At 43.4% G+C, this 22727-nt stretch overlaps 1 protein-coding gene across 1 annotated transcript in view; it reads left to right on the plus strand.

The window, feature by feature from the left end:
- Positions 1–1389: 1389 nt before the first annotated feature.
- Positions 1390–22727, plus strand: part of ACVR2B (activin A receptor type 2B) — a 192463-nt gene continuing 171125 nt past the window's right edge. Inside the window, exon 1 of the mRNA XM_073677733.1 lies at positions 1390–1895. Coding sequence (XP_073533834.1) covers positions 1844–1895 — 52 coding nt within the window. The 5' untranslated portion in view covers positions 1390–1843. The remainder of the gene's footprint in view (positions 1896–22727) is intronic.

The raw sequence follows: 22727 nt of genomic DNA on the forward strand, positions 1-22727 counted from the left end.
GAGGTGTGGAGCCCCTGTATGTGGAGGGCAGTCAGGTGGAGGTGTGTGGAGCCCCTGTATGTGGAGGGCAGTCAGGTGGAGGTGTGTGGAGCCCCTGTATGTGGGGGGCAGTCAGGTGGAGGTGTGTGGAGCCCCTGTATGTGGGGGGTAGTCAGGTGGAGGTGTGTGAAGCCCCTGTATGTGGGGGGCAGTCCAGTTTCCTGGAGCCTCGCCGGGTTCATCTCAATTTAAAAGATGTTTGCAAATCTCATAGCAGAAGAAAAGTCTGAGACCAGAAAGTAGTGAAAAATCAGAAAAAAACAATACACATTTTTTGTTTTGTTTGTGCCTTTTTGTTGCTTTTATGCAGATGTGGCATGCTCTAGCTATATTTTTTTCTAGAGACTATAATAACCACCAGTAATAATCAGATAAAATTGGTGGGGTTTTGCATGGCAGTTGGGGGTATGTGAAGCCCCTGTATGTGGGGCAGTCAAGTGGAAGTGTGTGCTGCCCCTGTATATGGAGGGCAGTCAGGTGGAGGTGTGTGAAGCCCCTGTATGTGGAGGGCAGTCAGGTGGAGGTGTGTGGAGCCCCTGTATGTGGAGGGCAGTCAGGTGGAGGTGTGTGGAGCCCCTGTATGTGGAGGGCAGTCAGGTGGAGGTGTGTGGAGCCCCTGAATGTGGAGGGCAGTCAGGTGGAGGTGTGTGGAGCCCCTGTATGTGGAGGGCAGTCAGGTGGAGGTGTGTGGAGCCCCTGTATATGGGGGGCAGTCCGGTGGAGGTGTGTGAAGCCCCTGTATGTGGGGGGCAGTCAGGTGGAGGTGTGTGGAGCCCCTGTATGTGGAGGGCAGTCAGGTGGAGGTGTGTGGAGCCCCTGTATGTGGGGGGCAGTCCGGTGGAGGTGTGTGGAGCCCCTGTATGTGGGGGGCAGTCAGGTGGAGGTGTGTGAAGCCCCTGTATGTGGGGGGCAGTCAGGTGGAGGTGTGTGGAGCCCCTGTATGTGGGGGGCAGTCAGGTGGAGGTGTGTGGAGCCCCTGTATGTGGAGGGCAGTCAGGTGGAGGTGTGTGGAGCCCCTGTATGTGGAGGGCAGTCAGGTGGAGGTGTGTGGAGCCCCTGTATGTGGAGGGCAGTCAGGTGGAGGTGTGTGGAGCCCCTGTATGTGGGGGGCAGTCAGGTGGAGGTGTGGAGCCCTGTACTGTATATAGGGACAGTGACGTTCCTGTACACCACGCTCCCAGCACAGTCTGCCGTGTGTGTAGTCTCCCCCTCCCTTTACTACTCAGCCATTTACTCTGGTGACTGGCAGCTCCCACGACCAATCATAAAGCAGGAATGCCGCTGCCCCCTCCCCCGTGTTCCCATGCCTTGGGGGGGCTGTGCCCTGCTCCCCTCCCTCCTCTTTGTATCAAACATCCGGGTTTCCCTCCTGGCTCCTCTCATTACATTTTCGGAGCCATTTTGGAGAGTTGCGAGTATTTGGGAGTCTGTGGAGTGGTCGGTGCTCGCCTCCCCCAGTGGATCTGTCACAGTGAAGTTTGGGCTCCTGTGTGTCTGCTCCTCCCTCCCCGTGTAATCTGCTTGCTGCAGAAGGTGGAGTCGTCCTGGCAGGGGGGAGTCACTACTGCTGCTGTTTGATCTGCTTGGGCTCCACATTCACACATAGTTCATTCCCACGGATCCAACGTTACACGCCCCCCTTGCTTCCCCTCTTCCTTGTTGCTCACGCGTGGGTGATCCCGGCTGCTCTGTGGGGCTGGCTGGCTGCTGGAGACACATGTAACCAATGTGAAGGAATTATCGCTCGGATGGGATTGTATGTGGCTGTGGTGTATGGGCTGTGAGACCTCCGGCTCCTGGGACTATGGGGGCTCTGGGACTGACTTGTGCACTTCTTCTGGCAACTTTCTGTGCAGGTAAGAAGGGGCAGCGTGTGGCCATGTGCTCCTCTGCGTGGGGTCCTGACTGTGCCTATAGATCTGTGCACTGAGAACTTTAACCTGCTCTCCAAACTCCCCTCACACCCCTTCCCCTCCATGTCCCCTGTAATCTGGGTTTCCCCTACTCCATGGCGATGGGATCCGGGTAATCCTAATCCGTGGAATCATTCGGAACCTTCAACATTCCAAGATTCCGACCTCTGATCCCCGTGTGATTGTGACGGGGGCGTTAACAGCACCTTGTAGGGACTGGTCGGGATCGCTCCCATTAATCATTGCTTTATGGGATATTGGGTTTTAGGGGCTTTTCCCTCTTGGGTTGTAGGGGGCAAAGGTTTAGCTCACTACCCTGTATCTAAATCCCCTGGCCAAGGCAAAGTGGCTTGTTGATGCCCCCCTGGCACCCAGTACCCATGGTATATGCTACAGTTGCTACGCCCCCCCTACCATTCCCTTAAAAAATAATCTATGTGTATTAGATCTGTTATTTCTTTCTTCCAGGTAGTTTTTCGGGGGGTGACGGCTGTGTCTTTGTATATTGTGCACGTGTCTGGGATTTTATTTCCAATTATTCCTCTAATCCGCAACACACGTGCAGTCAGCCTATTACCGGGATAAATCCAGATTATGACACAGGTGGATCACTGTCACTAGTGGAAGAAGCCTTAAAGACATAGGGAACCCCCCTTCTCCTATTATTATGGGGCACGGTTTAGAAAAGTGTGCCATTATGGGGGCAGACATGTTTTTGGACTTCTTGTTAGTAGCCCCTCTTTCTTGGCTGAAATGGCTGCTTCCAGAGAACAATAGATGGCATTGACCTGCACTACCCAGGGTTTGGTGTCCCTAAAATAAGGTTTTTCAGGAGCAGCGGCTGGTAGGGAAGTGTTGTGATGCCCCCCCCAGGGTTTGGTATTTTTATGAGATGACTCCTTTTTGGCTGTGATTTGTGACTTGTGTAGAATATTGTAGTAAAATAAACCTTCCCCTCCCACAAGTCGGTGCGTCGTTCTGTGTACACAGCTCTCAGCCGCTTCCATGTGTGTGCTTCTCATGTACAGCTCCATGGGATCAATAGTGCTATATAAATAATACGCTGAGCATTGTCTCATCCTATAGGTGTACGGTCCTATAGGTGGCTGATGTGTGGCCGATACCGGCTCATGGTTGCCCAGTGGTGGCTGGCCATCAATAAGGGTGTTGTACTCCGTCTACACGTGTGTATTGTCTGTACGGGCACATAGGCTGTGTAACGTATGGATCTGATGCTGGGGGTTGTCGCTGGAGCTGACTGCATGGCGTGTCCTTATTAAACCTCACATAACCCCAGTAGTATATGGAGCCATGCTGGAAACGTGCCTATACAAAGCGTGGAGATGGCAGGGGTTTTGTGACCAATCCACACTAAGAATGCATGTAAATACTGTGTATATAAATGTATATTGTGTGGATGTGTGTGTATATATAGACATATAATCCATATCCGAAACACCAATGTATCATACCAGTCTACCCCCTCCTAGTGCCAAAGTGGCTAATGCAATTTCTCCAGACCCCAGACTGGTCCAAGGCTGCTTTATGGGTGGGGGATTGCAGCCCCCCTTTTAATGATGACTGCTGGAGGGGGATGGGAGGGGTGGGAGTCTAGGATAGAAACTGATCTCTTCTATGGTTGGCAAACAATCTGTTACCTCCATCCCTGTGAAGCTAGAATGTCCTTATCTGACAGAGACATAGTAACCTTTCCTTCTTGCAAGGCATGGGCGAAGAAGCCCCTCATACTGGGGAAGGAGTGCAAAGCTGAAAAAAGACCAAAAAAAATATAAATCCCCAAACCTCCATTCTTGTTATCTCTTTCCTGCCCACACAGGGTTAACCTCCTATATTTCAGGGCATGTACATTGTTACTATTTGTTTAGTATTTTGTATCCTCTATTTTGCATTGCCCTGTTTGTTTGTATTAGGGCTGAGCAGCCTGCTCCTCTATCATTGTGCTGGCAGCCTGGGTGTATGCGCTGAAGGGCACGGCGTGCCCTCCCCTTCCCATTCTGTGTATTATATTAGACGTGTCGGGGAATATGAATAGGGTGTGTGCCTGGGTCCACACTGGATTTTGTTTAGGAATGTGGCACGCCAGCTGAAGTGTAAGAGGCAGCGTGCTCCTTCCACCATCTCACTCTCTCTGTTTTCTTTGTTCAGGGCTCTCATTAAAAATTCAGTGCCAGTGTTTATAACACACACACAACCTGGCACTGTCATGATTCTCATTCTCACTTGTAAACCCCCCAGGAGATGGGGCACATCATCAAATACCGTGGAGACAAGAATGGGAGCGTTTCCTTTTCGTAGGCTTTTTATTTTTTTAAATTATTTTGATATTTTACGTTTTTATTGTATCTGTCATTTGGCATGCGTTTTTAATAATTGCATATTTGGGGCTTAGAGGGGTCCTTGGCTGAACGGACAGGGCACTTGTACTGCTTCAACTAATGTAATATAGTTTGTCTTAAAATGTTGATATTTGAGGGTTGGGCATGGGCACCCCGTGGGCATGGGAGACATGTGATGGTCTGTGGAAGCGGACCTCCTCCATTGGCTTCTATGAATGGTCTTAGGGTTCTGTGACATTTCTCTGACCATACCTGTCCTCTACACCTGAGGTCCTTGAGATCAGTGATTTGGCACAGATATATGCCACCCTTTGTGGCATTTTACTATTGCATACATGCCTGTTTATGATTATACCTCCTTGCTGTTGGCATCAATTGCTTCTTCTTTTTGGATCACAGTCCTATTTGCAAGTCAATAGTTCAGAAGAGAAGTAATCATAAAATGCACATTCTCCATGTGTCCGATCATTGTGATGTATAATCAGGCTGTACACCTCTGTAACAGATGACTATGGGTAGCCTGGAAGAAGACAATGCCACTGCTCTGTTGGGTAGGGGCAGAGGAACTACCTGTGATATCCTATTTTGCAACGTGGACTGTTATTCATTATGGCAGCGAGGAGATCTCTGATCTAAGCAGAGGCGACATGCTGCCCTATTACTGAACTGCAAATCCCAACTGCATTGTATGGGCGAGAGTAAGTTTATGTAATCTTCCATTATTCTCATATCCAGCTGTACATGTTCTTTCTCAAATTCACTTTGGCTCATATCTGAAGTCTATACATATCAGTGCAGGGTCACCTCATTTCCCCGAAACACTACTGACCCATCAAGGCATGGACTTCCATGGGACCTCTGAGGGTTTCTTATGGTGTCTGGTACCAAGATGTTAGAAGTGGTTAAAGAGTGCGGCCTCCATGAGTTTTATTAGCACATCCCACAGATGCCCCATCGTATTTGGATCTTGATGATTTGGAGTGAAGTCTACACCTTGAACTTTTTGTTATGGTATGTTCCTCATACCTGAATTTTGTTTGCAGTGTGGCAGGGGCGTTGTCCTTCTGAAAGTGGCTAGTGTGAATTACCCTTTAATGACTGTCATCAGTGAATGACCTAGCCATGAAGTGGTATACCTTGCTATGCAATGTTTAAGTAGGTGATGCATGTCAAAGTAGAACTCCCAAGGTTTCCTAGCAAATCGCTGCCCCATAGTGTCACCCTTAGGTCTCCTTTTTCTAGTCTTGGTGCCATCTGTTCCCAAGATAAGCGACATGCACACTTTCAGCTATCTTTAGGATATAAAAGACAACGCGATTCTTCAGCCCGAGCCACCTTCTTGATTGCTCCATAGTCTAGTCCCAATGCCCAGTGTAGGCACTTTCGGCAGTGGTCAAGGTCCGCATGGGCACTCTTAGGTGTATGTGGGGTGGGAGAGTTGGCTTTTCAGCCAACAAGCATTTGTCGTACAGCAAACCTTATTGGTGGAGGGCATCTTCTTCTGTGATGTCCATATGTCCTAAAGGAAGGAAAAAAGGACAGGGGTAGTCCATTTAGTCCTTTTTTTTTTTTTTTTTTTTTTAGTGATTGCCCATAACCCAATAATACACAGGGGACAGACATCTATAAATGTGAATCAGTCAGCACGTGTTTTGTTGTGGAGCTGCAGATCCCAGGAGAATTTGATGTCTCATGGCTTAATGCTATTTTTAAGATGTCAGCACAAGAAGTCTATGGATGTGGGTCACAGCCCATAGGAAATAATCATGTCATTGCGGGGATTGCAGATGACACGACGCTCGGCTATGTACAAGTCATGTTCTTTGGGTGGAAGCTTGAATGAGCATTGTACGAGGTCTAAAATAGTAAGTGGCTGACATCAGTGCTCCTCGGTATTTTTAGGCTTCTAACAAGTTCATCTATTCTGGGTAGCGAGTTTTGAGGTTTTTTGAGCGCAGTGTAGGAATGGTGCTGTGATTCATCGTGTTTACACACAGTAGGATCGTAGAGGCTGCTGATGTCACCGGCGTCCTCCAATCCCAGCAAAACCAGGAGATGAAGAGCTTTAATATCAGTAACCACAGAGCATGCGTTCCTGCTGTACTGTAAACAAGCCCCGGCCGAGTGCAGCGCGCCTCCATTCACTCCATGTGCTTCCCAAGGCGCAGCCAGACAAGCAGCCAAAACTTCACGTCCTTACAACACTTTGTTCTCGCTGTTTCTTCTCATTTATTTTTGACATCCAGTGGGTTGGTATTGTTTTCTTTCTAAAAATTGTCAGACCAGTCCGTACTTACACTATGCTTATTTAACTAGGCATTTAGGTACACTCCTTTAAACCCAGTGCCTAGTTTAAAGGGTTAAGTTATCCACATAATATAGGGGAAAGCTAAGTTTGCTGGGGGTCCAACGGCTGAAATCCGAAGGAGTGCGCATGCTCAACCGCCGCACCACTCATTGTCTATAGGACTGCTGGAGAAAGCCAAGTACAGTGTTTGGCTATTTATGGCCGCTCCATAGAAGATAGATTGAGTGGTGATTTTAAGCATGCGCATACAGTACAGACCAAAAGTTTGGACACACCTTCTCACTTAAAGAAGTTTCTGTATTTTCATGACTATGAAAATTGTACATTCACACTGAAGGCATCAAAACTATGAATTAACACATGTGGAATTATATAGTTAACAAAAAAGTGTGAAACAACTGAAAATATGTCTTATATTCTAGGTTCTTCAAAGTAGCCACCTTTTGCTTTGATGACTGCTTTGCACACTCTTGGCATTCTCTTGATGAGCTTCAAGAGGTAGTCACCAGAAATGGTCTTCCAATAATCTTGAAGGAGTTCCCAGAGATGTTTAGCACTTGTTGGCCCTTTTGCCTTCACTCTGCTTTCCAGCTCACCCCAAACCATCTCGATTGGGTTCAGGTCTGGTGACTGTGGAGGCCAGGTCATCTGGCGTAGCACCCCATCACTCCCCTTCTTGGTCAAATAGCCCTTACACAGCCTGGAGGTGTGTTTGGGGTCATTGTCCTGTTGAAATATAAATGATGGTCCAACTAAACGCAAGCCGGATGGAATAGTATGCTGCTGCAAGATGCTGTGGTGGCCATGCTGGTTCAGTATGCCTTCAATTTTGAATAAATCCCCCCCCCCCCCCCCCAAACAGTGTCACCATCACACCTCTTCCTCCATGCTTCACGGTGGGAACCAGGCATGTAGAGTCCATCCGTTCACCTTTTCTGCGTTGCACAAAGACACGGTGGTTGAAACCAAAGATCTCAAATTTGGACTCATCAGACCAAAGCACAGATTTCCACTGGTCTAATGTCCATTCCTTGTGTTCTTTAGCCCAAACAAGTCTCTTCTGCTTGTTGCCTGTCCTTAGCAGTGGTTTCCTAGCAGCTATTTTACCATGAAGGCCTGCTGCACAAAGTCTCCTCTTAACAGTTGTTGTAGAGATGTGTCTGCTGCTAGAACTCTGTGTGGCATTGACCTGGTCTCTAATCTGAGCTGCTGTTAACCTGTGATTTCTGAGGCTGGTGACTTTGAAAAACTTATCCTCAGAAGCAGAGGTGACTCTTGATCTTCCTTTCCTGGGACGGTCCTCATGTGAGCCAGTTTCTTTGTAACGCTTGATGGTTTTTGCAACTGCACTTGGGGACACTTTCAAAGTTTGCCCAATTTTTCGCACTGACTGACCTTCATTTCTTAAAGTAATGATGGCCACTCGTTTTTCTTTACTTAGCTTCTTTTTTCTTGCCATAACACAAATTCTAACAGTCTTTTCAGTAGGACTATCAGCTGTGTATCCACCTGACTTCTGCACAACACAACTGATGGTCCCAACCCCATTTATAAGGCAAGAAATCTCACTTATTAAACCTGACAGGGCACACCTGTGAAGTGAAAACCATTTCCGGTGACTACCTCTTGAAGCTCATCAAGAGTGTGCAAAGCAGTCATCAAAGCAAAAGGTGGCTACTTTGAAGAACCTAGAATATCAGACATATTTTCAGTTGTTTCACACTTTTTTGTTAACTATATAATTCCACATGTGTTAATTCATAGTTTTGATGCCTTCAGTGAGAATGTACAATTTTTATAGTCATGAAAATACAGAAACTTCTTTAAGTGAGAAGGTGTGTCCAAACTTTTGGTCTGTACTGTATCTGCTCCATTCTTGGGACCGCTGGGACCCCCCAGAGATCAGTAAGTTAGTACCTACGGCAGAGATAAAAGATAACTTACTTTTTTGGGGAAATAACCTTTTAATAACGCAACAAAAGTTATATATATATATATATATATATATATATATATATATATATATATATATATATATATATATATATATATATATATATATATATATATATATGTATATATATATATATATATGTATGTATATGTATATGTGTATGTATGTATGTGTTTTTAAAATGAAAAAATAAGAGGCATTTACATTGCAAGGTAATCGTGAAGCGGCGTTGTTAATAAAAATGCTTGTTTCACAATCATCTTGCTGTGTAAACAGGCTACCGATCACCCGAGGGGGAGGGCGGGGGGAGAGCTTGTTCATCCGGTGAAATGATGATCTTTTCTGCAGCATGAAGATAATCGCTCTTAAGGTGTAAACAGGACTTATGCTGCCGAGAACTATGGCAGCCAATGTGTTCTGAGCGATCTGCTATAAATCATTCAGTGCGCATGACTTGGCCTGTATAAACAGGCTATCAGATGACTGCTGATTGGTAAAAGTTTACCGGTTGATCACATTGTGCCCGAACTTTTATTAAAATCACAAAATGATAGTTACATAACCGCTGTCTGTTCTGCTCCTATCTTCTTTGGCGGCAAAATGAAAAGTTCAGCACATGACAGCTGCAGCCAAACTCTGGGCTGACTGATCATACCGCTGAACCCAGCGATTGTGCTGTACCTATGGCGTCACCGCTGCAGTCATGTTGGAATAGAAGGGGAAAGTAATGCTGATTTTGTTATTGGTAGGATTATATCCCTGGACCCCCAGCACTGAAAAGAAACAATGTTAACCACTGAAACAAACCCCCCAATCCCTGGCTGATGACCCTGCAGAGCAGCATAATGGAGCAACGTCAGCAGATGTGCGTCACCATATGTGGAGGTCACGTAATCCTGCGATCTACATTAGGCTGCCAATAACCTACAGAACATATACTGATTGTTCAGTGACTTTCCATGAAATTGGCCTGAGTCCGCTCTTCTGAGATGGTAAATTTAGATTGTCAGCCGCACTGGGCGCAAGGTCTGATGTGATTGAGGAAAACTTATTGGCACTATATAAGTAAGGAGAAATAAATCACCCTGAACAGCACTCGCGTGCCGGAGCTGGTAAATATAGATAGCTCAATCTTCTTACTTGATGTAATTGTTGGCTTTAGGTCTTTCATCTCGTCTTGGCTCTGCATCCTTGTTATCCACAGGATATGGATTTGTCCATTGCTGATTCTTGGCCTATATACGAGACTTGTGGTTTAAGGGAATTATCAATACTAAAATGTCGTGGGAAGGAAATGCATAAAGAATAATCTCTTCCAGACCGTAATATGGAGGGGCTTTCACACTCCAAGTGTGTAGGTTGCTGCTCTCTGTGAACCTTACAAAACAGGCTTTTTTAAAACTATTCTTACCATTTTTGCGAATTTGCAAATATTGTATTTATGGGAAATGGATTTACAGATGCACAATGTTCCTCCTTTCCCTTGGCTGCACATATTTGGGAGTCAGATCTTCTGGTACACATTGGGCAGTACTATTATTACTTTTCTTTTTTCACAAGTATATTTGTCTTGTTTTTTTTTTTTATTGTTTTTTTTTAAATACGGTAATAGGGGATGGGAGGAAGAGCATAATGCCAGAACATGTCTTTACTTCAGTCCCATTGCTGGCTATGGACATGTTTGCTGCCAACGTTGGGGTCATCTCCCAGTGTATACATCGGAATTGTGCCGTGAACAACCAGTCGCATTATCTTGCTTGAAATGGTCACGTGAAGGGTAGATCACCGTGATCAGATTGGTGGTGGGAGGGCGAGTCTTGGCACCCTTGCTGATTGGTCACCTGTTTGTTGGGCCTGCAGTGCTTGCTTGCTTGCGTCGCTTTTAGTAGCGGCAGTCCAGTCTTTGCAGTATTTTCCTATTCCCTTCAATGAAAGCATGCAGAAATGTCCTGTCCGTTGCTATAAACCGGATGTTGTGCAGCAAACGGAGCGGCGTACGCACTGAAGGGGTTGTGGAGTGATGCAGTCCATTTACACAGCTGATCAGCAGGGATGTCAAGACACTGATTCCTGCAATCTGATATTGATGGACCATTGTAAAGTGGTTGCCCGCTACAATATTTTATTGTACAAATGGGCCGGTCTCCTCATTTCCTTTTGTCACGTGAATGGTTACAGCTGTGATGCTCTGTCTGAGCCAGCGAAAAAGAGAACTAGGAGACTGTCTCTCCCTGCTAGGATGGAGCATCACTGATCAACTGCTGCATCACTGATTGACTGCAGTGGTCACTTGACTTTTCCTGCTAGAAGAGGAAGTGAGAAGACTGGTGCAGAATATGGGCAATAATTTAAGAGTCCGGTAAGTAAAAGTAGCTGTTTGAAACCACCATGGACCCATTCGTACAAAGAAAACTATTGTAGAGGAAACCCTGATACGAAAGGGTCATCAAGGATCTGATTCCAGAAAATCCTTAAACTTTCACATCCGATCTGCTAGCACGATAGTGAAGTGCATGTAGCTGAGATCCTTCGTACTAGAGCTACAATATATCAAAACACATTCCTCATCCATTGTACTTAACGCCACGTGACACTCCAGCATTCATCCCCTCATTAAAAGTCAACATGGCCTGTGATATATATTGGCATTCAGAAAGGCCATTTTGTCTATGGCTACCCTGAGGGAATAGCGAGGAGAAATGTTACAGCTGCCTGCCCCTTGACCCCTGACTGGAGGCCACGGTGAAGGGATGGGCAATCCTTTTCTCTATGGATGCCGGCTAGACGTGGCGCTCTCCGGCCTTTGCACCTCCGCTATAAATGTAATAACATATATTTTCTCTTTGGGTTTTGCAAACATTCCATTCAGTATAATGAAGTGATCTACTTAGGACTCCTGCGAGTAATGGCGAGTTTCTGATCTAACCACAAGGCCATCAATTACACAAATAAGGTGGTTATGGTGTGTAAGTGGCCGACTCTGCACATCAGAATATTCCTTTCATGGCCTCCTCTGTAAAAACAAGCGCTAATGGGAGTAATGTAGAAAATTGCCAAGCTGCATTTACATATACATTAACTTGGAGCGGATACAAGGCTTTCTGGCTTCAGATCTGCATTGGTACAAGCAGAGCCAGTAATAGGTTTTTATTACCATACTTTTTAGGGCTCATCTACTTACTGCTTTATATTGATCTGTATCACTATTGCCAGTCATGTCACAAGGTTTTAGGTGTTTTTTTTGCTGTTGGGAATGTATTTTACATTGAGTTGTAAAGAAAAAATAAAGTGGGATATTAGATAATAGCATCAATTCAAAAGCCATAAAATAGTGTTTGTGTCCTCTTCACGTACTGCTCAAATGAACACCTTGTTAGTCATTTTTTGATCCTTAAAGGGAATCGGTCACCAGGCTTTTGCTACCTCATCTGAGAGCAGCATGGCATAGACCCTGATTCCAGCCATGTATCACTTAGTTTACTGGGTGCAGTCGTTGTGACTCAGAGTTCTTAGATATATCATGAAGCAGAGATCCAAAAGCTTCCCCCGCCCACACCAGCCTTTGTATGTACATAGGCTATAGACAGTGAGCTGCTTATCACAGGAGGGGGCGGAGTAGGACCAGCAAGCATGCGCCAGCTAGTCGCATCAATCATAATGTCCTATTGATTAAAACCTTCATTGTAAGAAACAGCCTGATAAGTGACACATCATTGAAATCTGTTTTAACCCCTACCTCATGCTGCCCTTGGATTACATAGCAATAACCTGTTGACAGATTCCCTTTAAGGGTTAGAATTTCCCTGCTGAACCATCTGTGAAGGTTCCAGTTCATAAATGGAGAATATTTGAAAATGTCTCTACATTAGGGGATTGTTAAGGATACTATTCATTCACACATAAGGACGTATTTGGACGATCTATACTATTCCATCTTTTTGCAGGAGATCGTTGGCGTACACTCATGCTGGATGCAAATTAAGTAAAAAAATGAAATAAATCAGTTGCATTATGCCAAGCCCCCGAATGGCAGATGATGGGTTCCAGCATGCCAAATTGTTTATTACCGGAGATAAGAAGCTGCCAAAGGTGTCTGTTCGTGACTTATTCCTCTCCCTCCTTTGAAATCACATGCACATTTGGCCAAACATGTATGTGAATGTGTAAGTGGACAAGGGAATAGTTCTCATTCATCTAGCAGCTATATATGGTGTATGACCTGTCAAAATGAGGCGTAGGTTGGCTGAGTTTGAGAGTTACTTGTTTATAGTGGAAGAGGGTATAATAGCCATCGGCCAAATTGGCTATCTAAGGTACATGGTCACCTTTTACACTTGCGGATATGACTGATTTACGGGTCTCCGGAGCATACTAACAGCTAGATGGATGCCTATGAGTCTGTTAGTCCGAGTCTCTGCCGGTCCAGAAATTGTACTCTGTACATGGACTATGAAATCTAGGTGAGTCAAATGGACATGAAGGAGATGGGTGTTACTGATTTTGCTTGTTTTGCTTCCATTTAGCCAAGCACAAATACCAAATGGTCCTATAACGTCTCCAAAGTTTTGGTGTTTCCTTTTGGTAACGCTCTTGAAATCCTAAAAACGTTGGTCTTGATGAGGGGGGTGTGTTGGCTTCAGACGCTCCCCGATCCATTAAGGGGCGTCTGACAGTCGGGAGCACCTGACAAGTGGCATGTGCCTGGCCACAAATCCTAAGATTTCTGGCATAAGGAATGCCAGAACTGCTCAAGAATTAGACAAGCTGTGGTGTCACGCCCTGGCCGCGCCTCGTCCTGCCCCAGCGCCGCCAAAATGGAAACTCTCGTATTCCAAAAGTTGCAACATTTTCCAAGCCATTTACCACGGAATTCTGGCCATATTGCTTTGATGAATAGTGGCTTTTTCATTTTTCTGGTGATCTGAGATGGTTTTTATTGATCACTATGAATAAAAAGTGGAATGTGTGCAATTAATGGGAAATAACTGAAAATCTTAGTATTCTGTAAAACACAAGGGTTTCATGTAAAAATTGCAAAGTACTACTGCCTGCTAAATAAAATGTGATGTGACGGGTGACCCTGGCGGCTGGCTTCTGCCCTGTACCTATAAGGGAAGATTAGCGGGATTCATAGATGTCACAGCCAGAGGAAAGTTCATCTGAAAGGGACTGCTACAGCATAAGAAGATTTCCACTCCCACACCACCTCCTGTTCTCTGCTCACTGCTCGTTCCACCAATCCTTAAGATATGTTTTTGTTATGTGCGTTCAGATGTGAGATAAAGCACAATGCACGGATACATTCAGTGGTCTAGACTGCAGATTTATCAGACTTTCTCACACTATGGACCACTTTTCCATTCATCTCCACTGTGCCGTTTACAGGAATAAAGCAGCAGCTTCTGATATCACAGATACCGAGCTCTTTTTAGGTAATTCGTAATATAACCTTACATTCAAAAGTGATGGCTGTGTTTACGGCATTAGGGGATTCACTGCAAATTATATGTCTGAGCGTGTATACGTTACACAGCGACATTTTAGTGATCTGTTCTTGCAAATATTATAGTGTTGAGTGATTTTAGACTTGCGTTTCATACACTTTTAAGTGAAGTGCGTTGGAGTAACATACACCAAATAAATCAGGAGACTTGGGCCTAAATTTGCTGCATTGTTAGTTGTCTCAAAGACTAAAATTGATATTTACTTGTATGAGCTGGTGTAGACATCGAAAAACTAGAGCAAGTTCAGAGAAGTGCTACCAGGATGGTGAGCAGACTGCAAACTATGTCTTACGAGGAACGGTTAAAGGATCTGGGAATGTTTAGGAGCAAAGAAGAAGGCCAAGAGGAGACTTAATAGCTGTCTACAAAAATCTGAAGGGATGTCACAGTGTAGAGGGATCATCCTTTATTCTCATTTGCACATGGAAACACGAGTAGCAATGGGATGAAACTGAAAGGGAGAAGATACAGATTAGATATTAGAAAAAACTTTTGACAGTGAGGGTGATCAATGAGTGGAACAGGCGGCCACAAGAGGTGGCGAGTTCTCCTTCAATGGAAGTCTTCAGAGGCTGGACAGACATCTGTCTGAGATGGTTTAGTGAATCCTTTATTGAGCAGGGGGGTGGACACTATGATCCTGGAGGTCCCATCCAACTCTAACATTCTATGATTTTCTCTAAAATGTACACATCTTTCTTTTTTTCCTATCGGTTTGTCTTTATTAAATCTGTCATGATTGCCAAGTGTGCCTCACAAATAACAATCGCCCACTTGTCTCTTTTTCAAGAGACAAGGAAAGTTTTACATTTTTGTGCAAATATTCAAAATGCCATTCTTTCTGGCTTTTTATCTTCATGAAAGAGGAATCCATAGTGCCAGTTCTAATAACACATTCATTTTTCTTGGGTAAGCAAATGTCTGCCCTGCCTAATATTTTCCCTGAAGCAGGAAATGGGAAATGTAGTATTAAATGGTGGCCATTGAGATAATTGCCTGAGCATGTAATATATGGTCAATTTCAGCCTACCAGAGCTTATATTAGAGGGCTTCCCTCTAACGTTCCTGTGCCAGAATGGGGCATTTGGACAAGAATTGTCTTCTTAGAAAAAACACTAGTCTAACCATCCAGGGCAGATGGATCTGGTGTTTTTTTGTGAATCCCTCTCCAAACCCACCTTTTAGGCAACTTGTTTAAAGGGAATCTGTCACCAGATTTTTCTACCCCTGAATGAGCAGCACGATGTAGGGGCAGCGTCCCTGATTCCAGAAATGTCACTGACTGGGCTCCTTGCTGTATTGATACAATCCTTGTTTTATCTGCTGCAGAACTTTCTCTGAATTCTGATTGGCAGCTTTGTGTGCACTGTGCATAGGCATAAAGCTGCCAATTGGTGGTGGTGGAGGAGTTATACACAGCTCATGAATTTGGGTGACTTCATGGCAGCAAGTTTACTAGTCCACCAGTGATAATCTGCTGCTGATGAAATGGTGATTTTATAAAAACTACAGCAAGCAGCCCAGTAAGTGACAAATCACTAGAATCAGGGTCTCTGTCTATACATTATGCTGGTTTCAGATTATATAGAAAAAACCTGGTGACAGATTCCCTTTAAAGGGATTCTTTCACCACCTGGAAGATATCAGACCTCTACTATGAGCATACAGGTTATAGGAAAGTAAATCTATACATACCTGTATGGCCCATAGTAGAGGTCTGATATCTCCCAGGTGGTGACAGATTCCCTTTAACATTGCAATTCCTCCAGAGAAAGAGGAGTCCAGCTCATGTTCTCCCAACCCAGTAGCAAAGGAAATGTGACCACCTAGACTTTCTCTTCATGGGGCCCCTGGGTCTGCTTCCATGATATATTGTCTTTGAGCCAATCTATAAAACACGACAGGATTGTGTTACTCTTTACATTCCAATGGACATGTGATATCTGAGCCGCAAATGTTAAGTTTCTAACATCCAAATTGTGCCATCTGTAAGAGAAGAAACACCAATTAGATAAAATCCATGTGTAAAGATCCATTTGCACGAACCAATCGGCGGAATGTTAGGACCGCTGAAAGGTAGACCTTTACCGATTTGGCGGACATGTTTACCTAGGTCTGACTATGTAAATTGTGTACTGAGTGATCTGTAATAGATTGCTCAATGCGCACAGACTGCCATGGTTCTCGTCAGCGCAAGTCCTGTTACACAGGTTGATGCACCACCATGAACCATTATCTTTTGCGCATCATTTCTGATGAGCAAGCGTTTTTGCTCGTTCGTGGGGTGATCGGTAGCCTGTTTACACTGCAAGATAGTCATGAAACCTAAAGGTTTTTTAAAACACTCGTTCACGGTTATTTTTCAGTGTAAATGAAGCTTACAGAAGCACTCCTCCTCCCATCAAAGTTTTTTATCCTCTTAATATATTGTAGTCACCATATTATATATCACTGTGTACTTAAAATTGCACAAATTGCAATTCTACCCAGCTAATTCTTCTCTTCTCTCTTCTCTCTGCTCTATGTAGAAACAAAGTCTCTTGTCCCTGCATGAGTCATCACCCCCTTCAGCTCCTGACCCAGCTGCTCCGCTCCTCCCCCTGCCAGGGACTTTTGCAGTGATGTATAACTCATACAGGGAAGATTGACCTGTTTTTACTAAGAACTTAGAAGGATTCATCTAGTCAGTGTTTAATCATGTGATGTCATAGACCTAAAGGAAAAGAGAAGAATTAACTGGGTAGAAGGCAAAATGAGCAATTGTAAGTACAAAGTGCTATAAGATGATTGCAATATAAATCTTTGATGGGAGGAGTGCTTCTTTAAGTTGATCCCACATCTCATAGACTTTGACCAGACTATGCTTTAGAAATGGTGAAGAATTTTGCTGCAGGGTCCCAGGGTACATTAAGAATTTGTTTTTTGACTTTGCTCCCTTGGCGTCTGTTTGGCATTACATTGGTAGTTTGCAGGTTAATCGCTGTCTGACATGGAAGTGTTTTTTGGGCGGGTGGACAGCATCTACGTTCCCTTCGCCATTCTTTGGACTATCTTTTTAGAAAGTTCTGTCACTCTTAAAGCAGAGCTTTATCGTGCTAGGTTCCTTGGAAAAGCAATGCTATTATGAGCCTGGATTTGAAGGTCAGAAACTTGCATGTTCTCACTTTGAATCTTTATACTTGAGTTCAAACGCAGCGTGACACTTCTACATTTAATCCTTTCAATGCCTGCAGGCCCTAAAAAAAGCAAGAGCATGTCCATTTCCTCCTAGCAACCTATCTAAACGAGGTGCTGAGCATTGAGGTGGCAGTGCAGATGTTTGCCATTTGCTAGCAGGCTGGCAGATTAATTTCGGAAAATGTGATTGCCGAAATCAGTGGAGACACTTAACTTGGTAAAGCGGCATTTCCATCTGTTATCTGCAGCCTACCTTTAATGTAATGCACATAGTAAAATGCACACAGGATAATGAAAATTCTCTTCTAGGTTATATATTCCCTCCGAATTCCCCTAGTAGTCGGGGCACTGCTAGACTGAGATCTGTGGGCAATGCCATTGGCGGTTTGAGCACTTTGTGCAACCTTTTCAATATGGAAATTGGTGGAATTTCAAAATCTGAATCAGCAATGCTATTTTCTCATATACACGTATGACATATTGGACCATTTGGTGCCGATTTCACTTTTAATCCCTAAAAATAGACCACAAAAAGGTTTTAGCTGGTTTTATGTATGGACTTTATCTGTGTGTTTTTGGGTTCTACGGCTGGTATTTATCTATTTATTTTAAATACGATCATTAAACGGGTATTCCGGTCTTAAACTAAGTCTGCACTTACTGACTGCAGACAAGTGAATCCTTAGATCGTGCGCACTGTGGGGATTCTCTGCTGCCTGGAATGGCCGTTATGTGCTGGCAATTATGCAATATGCATAATCCCAGCCACATGCCGACTAGTGTATTGAGCGAGGCCGGAAACAGTCTAGTTGGATTGTGACCTGAAGTATGCATAGTGTATACTTGTCAGCACATGACAAGCTTTCCCAGCACCGGAGAGTCCTCGCAGGGCACACTGTGCGCCTAATGTGAGGATTCACAAGTTCAGTCACTTTGTTATTGACCGGACAACCCATTTAAGGCTTGATGATAGTTAAGATAACCATGTGCCTTGTACTAACGATCACTTGGTGAACGACTGTTAAATTGCAGATATTAACATCTTTGTTGATAGGGTTACTTGATTAAAGTGGGTCTACGGACTAGTTGTTTTTTATTCCTTGTGGAGAGCGCCAAGTTGGCGTAAAGAGAATTCTAGGCCATGTAACACTGCTTTTGAGAATTTAAATGTACAAATATCATCTTCAGAGAGAAACAGGACAGGAACTCTAGTGCCACCTATTCGAGGTAGCAATCCTTAAAGGCAATATTTTACCCTTTAAAGGACCTTGCCACATGACTTGGGATAACAAGCCAAACCAAATATATTGATCATAGTGGCCAGACATGTTCAATAACAGGGGCCGAGGACAAACTATCATTCATTAAACATGTAAACCGTCTAAACTCACCCATATGTTGTACGCTCATGTAACGACTGAGCCATATAAAGTCAAATTTCAATCGTGGCCGACTTCTTTCCAGACAACAATGTTGACATTCCTTGGTAAAAAAAACAACACCTTTTTGCTGTAAAATTTTGTCCAATTTTTTGGTTTTCATTAACTTTAGACTATTTGGGGATTACAACAGCCTAGGTTTTCTCCAAATCAGGGCTTGGAATAAAATCATAGACCCCCATTTTGGATTTTGTCCCATGTTTGCCTCGACTGATCGAAGCACAGAGAAGTCCGAGAGCGCTGCAGCTTCATCAATTCTGCCTATCCCCATTCACTCCACACATGCTGTATCTGTACAACCCGAAATGTTGCTGTAATAGTGAAGGGCACAAATTCATTGACAAATGGGAAAGTACATTCTATAGGGGATTTTGCTTTTCAAGTCTTGTCGGGTTCACACAGTTTCCGTATTATACACTTTATTGATTTTAATAAAACTGCCAGGTACACTTTAATGGGGTCCTGAGTGCTGCTTATACCCTGTGACAATCTATACCATTCTAACAGTTTCCTGACTTAGTGTTTTTCTGCATTTTTGTTAATAATGCCCTCCAGGATGCATAATTCATAAGTTGAAGCAATGCAAGAAGAAATCTTGCCACCTTGTGACATTTCCAAGTGATGACTACACAGAATGTTGCTGCTCCAGACCATTTCTGCTGAATAGTTTTAAATTGTTCTTTTGCTTTTCAAATTTCCGAAAATTACATTTCAATGAATCGTAGCAGTCCCCTGCATTTCTGGCGCAGCCTGGGTCTCTTCCACCGGAGATCTCTATCCTTTTGTTTCATATTTTTACAGTTCCCCAATTTTCATTCATAAAGCGCAAACTTTAACCAGCAAACTCTAAAAGGCCTTCATACACCCGAGAGGAGTCAGCTGAACTCGCCAATATCTGCTGGACCGGGCTATGATCTGATGTGCATGGAACGACTCCTGATTCCCCCAACAGATGATGATGGGGAATAATAGGATCGGGCCAGTTGGAATTTCAGTGCCCGATCTTTTTGCTTTGTGTCTGACAGCAGCTTACTCCTCTCTTGTGAGTGAGAGCGTTCAGCTGGATATTTTTTCGGCACACAACCATTTCATGGCTACATCTAGATTTACTTATGCACTAAAAAAAATTAGTAAACTTGCCAAAATGTTTTTTTTCTCTTTTTGTCCTTCACTGATCTTGCTTTTAGTTTATTCAACAGTTGATTATGGACTTGGGGACATCAACTGTCTTTATATTGCTTGCGACATATGTGTTTGCAGCACAATAAGAACTCCTATAGAAATCAGTAGAAAACAACCAAAAACGTTTAGTTTTATTTCTTGCAATTTATCTGTGCGTTGGCTGCTGGACTTCTGAGATCTGTAATGGATATAAATTATGGAATCCAGATCCCTAATAAGAGTGGAGTGACTTTAACGATGACCTTTAAGTGATTTTTCTAAAAAATGATCAGCAAAAGTCCAAAAATTAAATCAATTTATAAAGTTATATTGTCCATCTAAATTGTTTATCCACCTCCATGGAGTTAGTTTCTTTTGAGTTACATTATGTGTTCATAATAAGAGAATGTCCTGTGGCATAGGAGACCTACTGGCCAGGTCAATGCCTCATGCAGACATTCATGGATCTTGGTCCAATCAATGCATGAACTGGAGCCTGACCACTTCATATATTCTATCAGGCTGTCGCACTCGGCTCGGGAGACCTGCGTCCAGTCCATGATCGGACTGAGATCCACGGAGGTCTGCATGAGTGCTAAGGCTTAAAGAAAAGCTAAACAATGAATATTGACATCTGCTCTGCAACATGTAACTGGCACAACTCACAAATTTAGTTTTTACCAAAAATGTTTAATTTTCCAAGCGCTACCCTTTTTTATTGTACTTTTATTCAATTATTTTGTTTTTGAAACAGTTCACTTGTCCAAATGAAAAGGGGAAAGAAAAAAACAAAAACAATGGAAATTGGCTAGGTATTTTTAAACCGGCATATGTTACGAATGTCCTTGTAGCTGGGGTGTAAAGAAATGTTGCCATTTCTTAGCATATGTCTATAGCTTTGTTATTGAAATAAGGGCTTGTGTTGCAGCTGCCAGCTTTTTGATGCATGTTGTGTAATTAGCACTATGGCCTCTATTCAGCCTTTTCTAAGGAGGCCCTCATCTGCTATAGGCATTTGTGCTCACGTCTGTAGGAACGAGTCAGACATGGTCTATTCTCTGAATATTGTTCTTCTGAGGTTCGAAAAAATCCTAATTGTGTTCAGTTGTACCCCCTATTATTTTATTCTTATACCGACCCTTTTATTACGAGACCTGGTTCCCTGTGTTGTGATAATGTTAGCTGCCTTTATAAATTGTCCATTATCTTATCCGATTATCGTGTATTCTCCCGGATGATCGTTTTCTTCTCAATTTCATAAAATGGTCGAATTTAGGGAAAATACTTTCTACTCGATCGCGTTCTCTTTTATTGGCTTTGTTGGGAGTGAGTAAAATAAACTTGTCTTCTCCTTTATTTATTTCTTATCATTTGACTTCTGTCTCCTCGCGTCATTGTTGTAGCATGTACGACTAATAAATCCCATGGTTGTGTGCTGTGGTGGTCTTTTTGATTCGGTCCCAAAGAGCCATTGTCCTAATTGTAGCATTAGCACAGTGGGAAAACCTATATTAGCATAATTGCTCTCCAAGCAGATGGTCACTTATAGAAATGAAGGGAGCCCCTGAGACAAGTCATTCCCAGGAGAATCTTAACTTTTTTTTTCTTTTTTTTTTTCTGTCTATACTTCATCAACCTAAAGGACAGGAGAAGAAAGCATAATAAGCCTCCACTCTTGGTACATCTTATTAGAATTAATGAATTGTTGGGCTTTTTTTTGTATGGTTTATGGGTACATTCTCTGAACACCTGGTTACCGCTCTTTTTTTGTGTGTGGGAAAGTTGGATTTGTCTATACTGTTTTGATTAACAGATCTCAATCCAATGTAATTTTGGTTTTAAAGGTTTTCGTGAAACTGATGAGGACCTTTCGAGACATAATGGTAATCCCTAATTCTGCAGAGATGATTATAGAGTCACAATTCCATTTAGATTCTGTAATGGGCGGTGAAATCTTCTAGTTTTTGTTTAAAAGGCTCATTGAAGAAAATGAAGTTGTACTGAACTGGCTTTGAAAATGTTATGCCATTCTGGTCTCCTACAGTCTGACCTGGGCCAACGTCTTCCCATCTGAACCGAATGAAAGAAAACCCTACCGTGACCTACGTAAAAGGGGCGTTCATAGCAAAGATCAAAAGGTGTTCCCGACTTATTGTGTTCAGTTTTGCTTCCTTGGACACATGGATCTTGTGTTTTTGCCCCTTTTAATACTTCATCCTAACGTTTGCAGCTACTTTTCATTTTGATGACGACAATCCCTAGACGATTCTTGCCACCTGTTAGAGGTTTTAACAACCAGCTCTCTGCAATTACTCAACAGCAGTAACTTAGTATATCCATCCTTAAATTCACTGTTGGGCCACATTCACGCGTTGAGTGTTTGGTCAGTATTTTTACACCAGTATCAACCCACTCCTAGTTTTGGCTTACAAATGCTGATGTAAAATACTGACCAAATACTGAATGTGTGAACGTGGCCTTAGAAAAAGGCTCATGTTTAAGGGAATCTCAAGGCAGAACGCACTTCCAGGAAATATACTTTCCATCTCATTTAATCTCGCATGCTTTACGTTAATCTGTTATCACATCTGACACTGGACTCCCTTATTGGCAGAGCTATGGAGTCGGAGCCTATTTTGGTGAATTCGGTATAAAATGGACCAACTCCGACTCCTAAAATGTATAATAAATTGAGTACAGTAGTTCAATGCAGTTTGTGGGGAATATTTTTTCATAAGAATTTGGGAAAGTTCTGAAATGTCCTATAAATGTCTGTCCTATTCCTGATCTAAGGGTCTAGACTTTTAGCTGAGATGAATCTGTGCTACAGTAAATTTATCACTTAAACATGAGCCATGTATGAGGGAGTCGGTGT

Source organism: Phyllobates terribilis, unplaced genomic scaffold (assembly GCF_046119375.1).
Source record: "Phyllobates terribilis strain yellow unplaced genomic scaffold, ASM4611937v1 Scaffold_4__5_contigs__length_816908805, whole genome shotgun sequence".
Classification (NCBI taxonomy): domain Eukaryota; kingdom Metazoa; phylum Chordata; class Amphibia; order Anura; family Dendrobatidae; genus Phyllobates; species Phyllobates terribilis.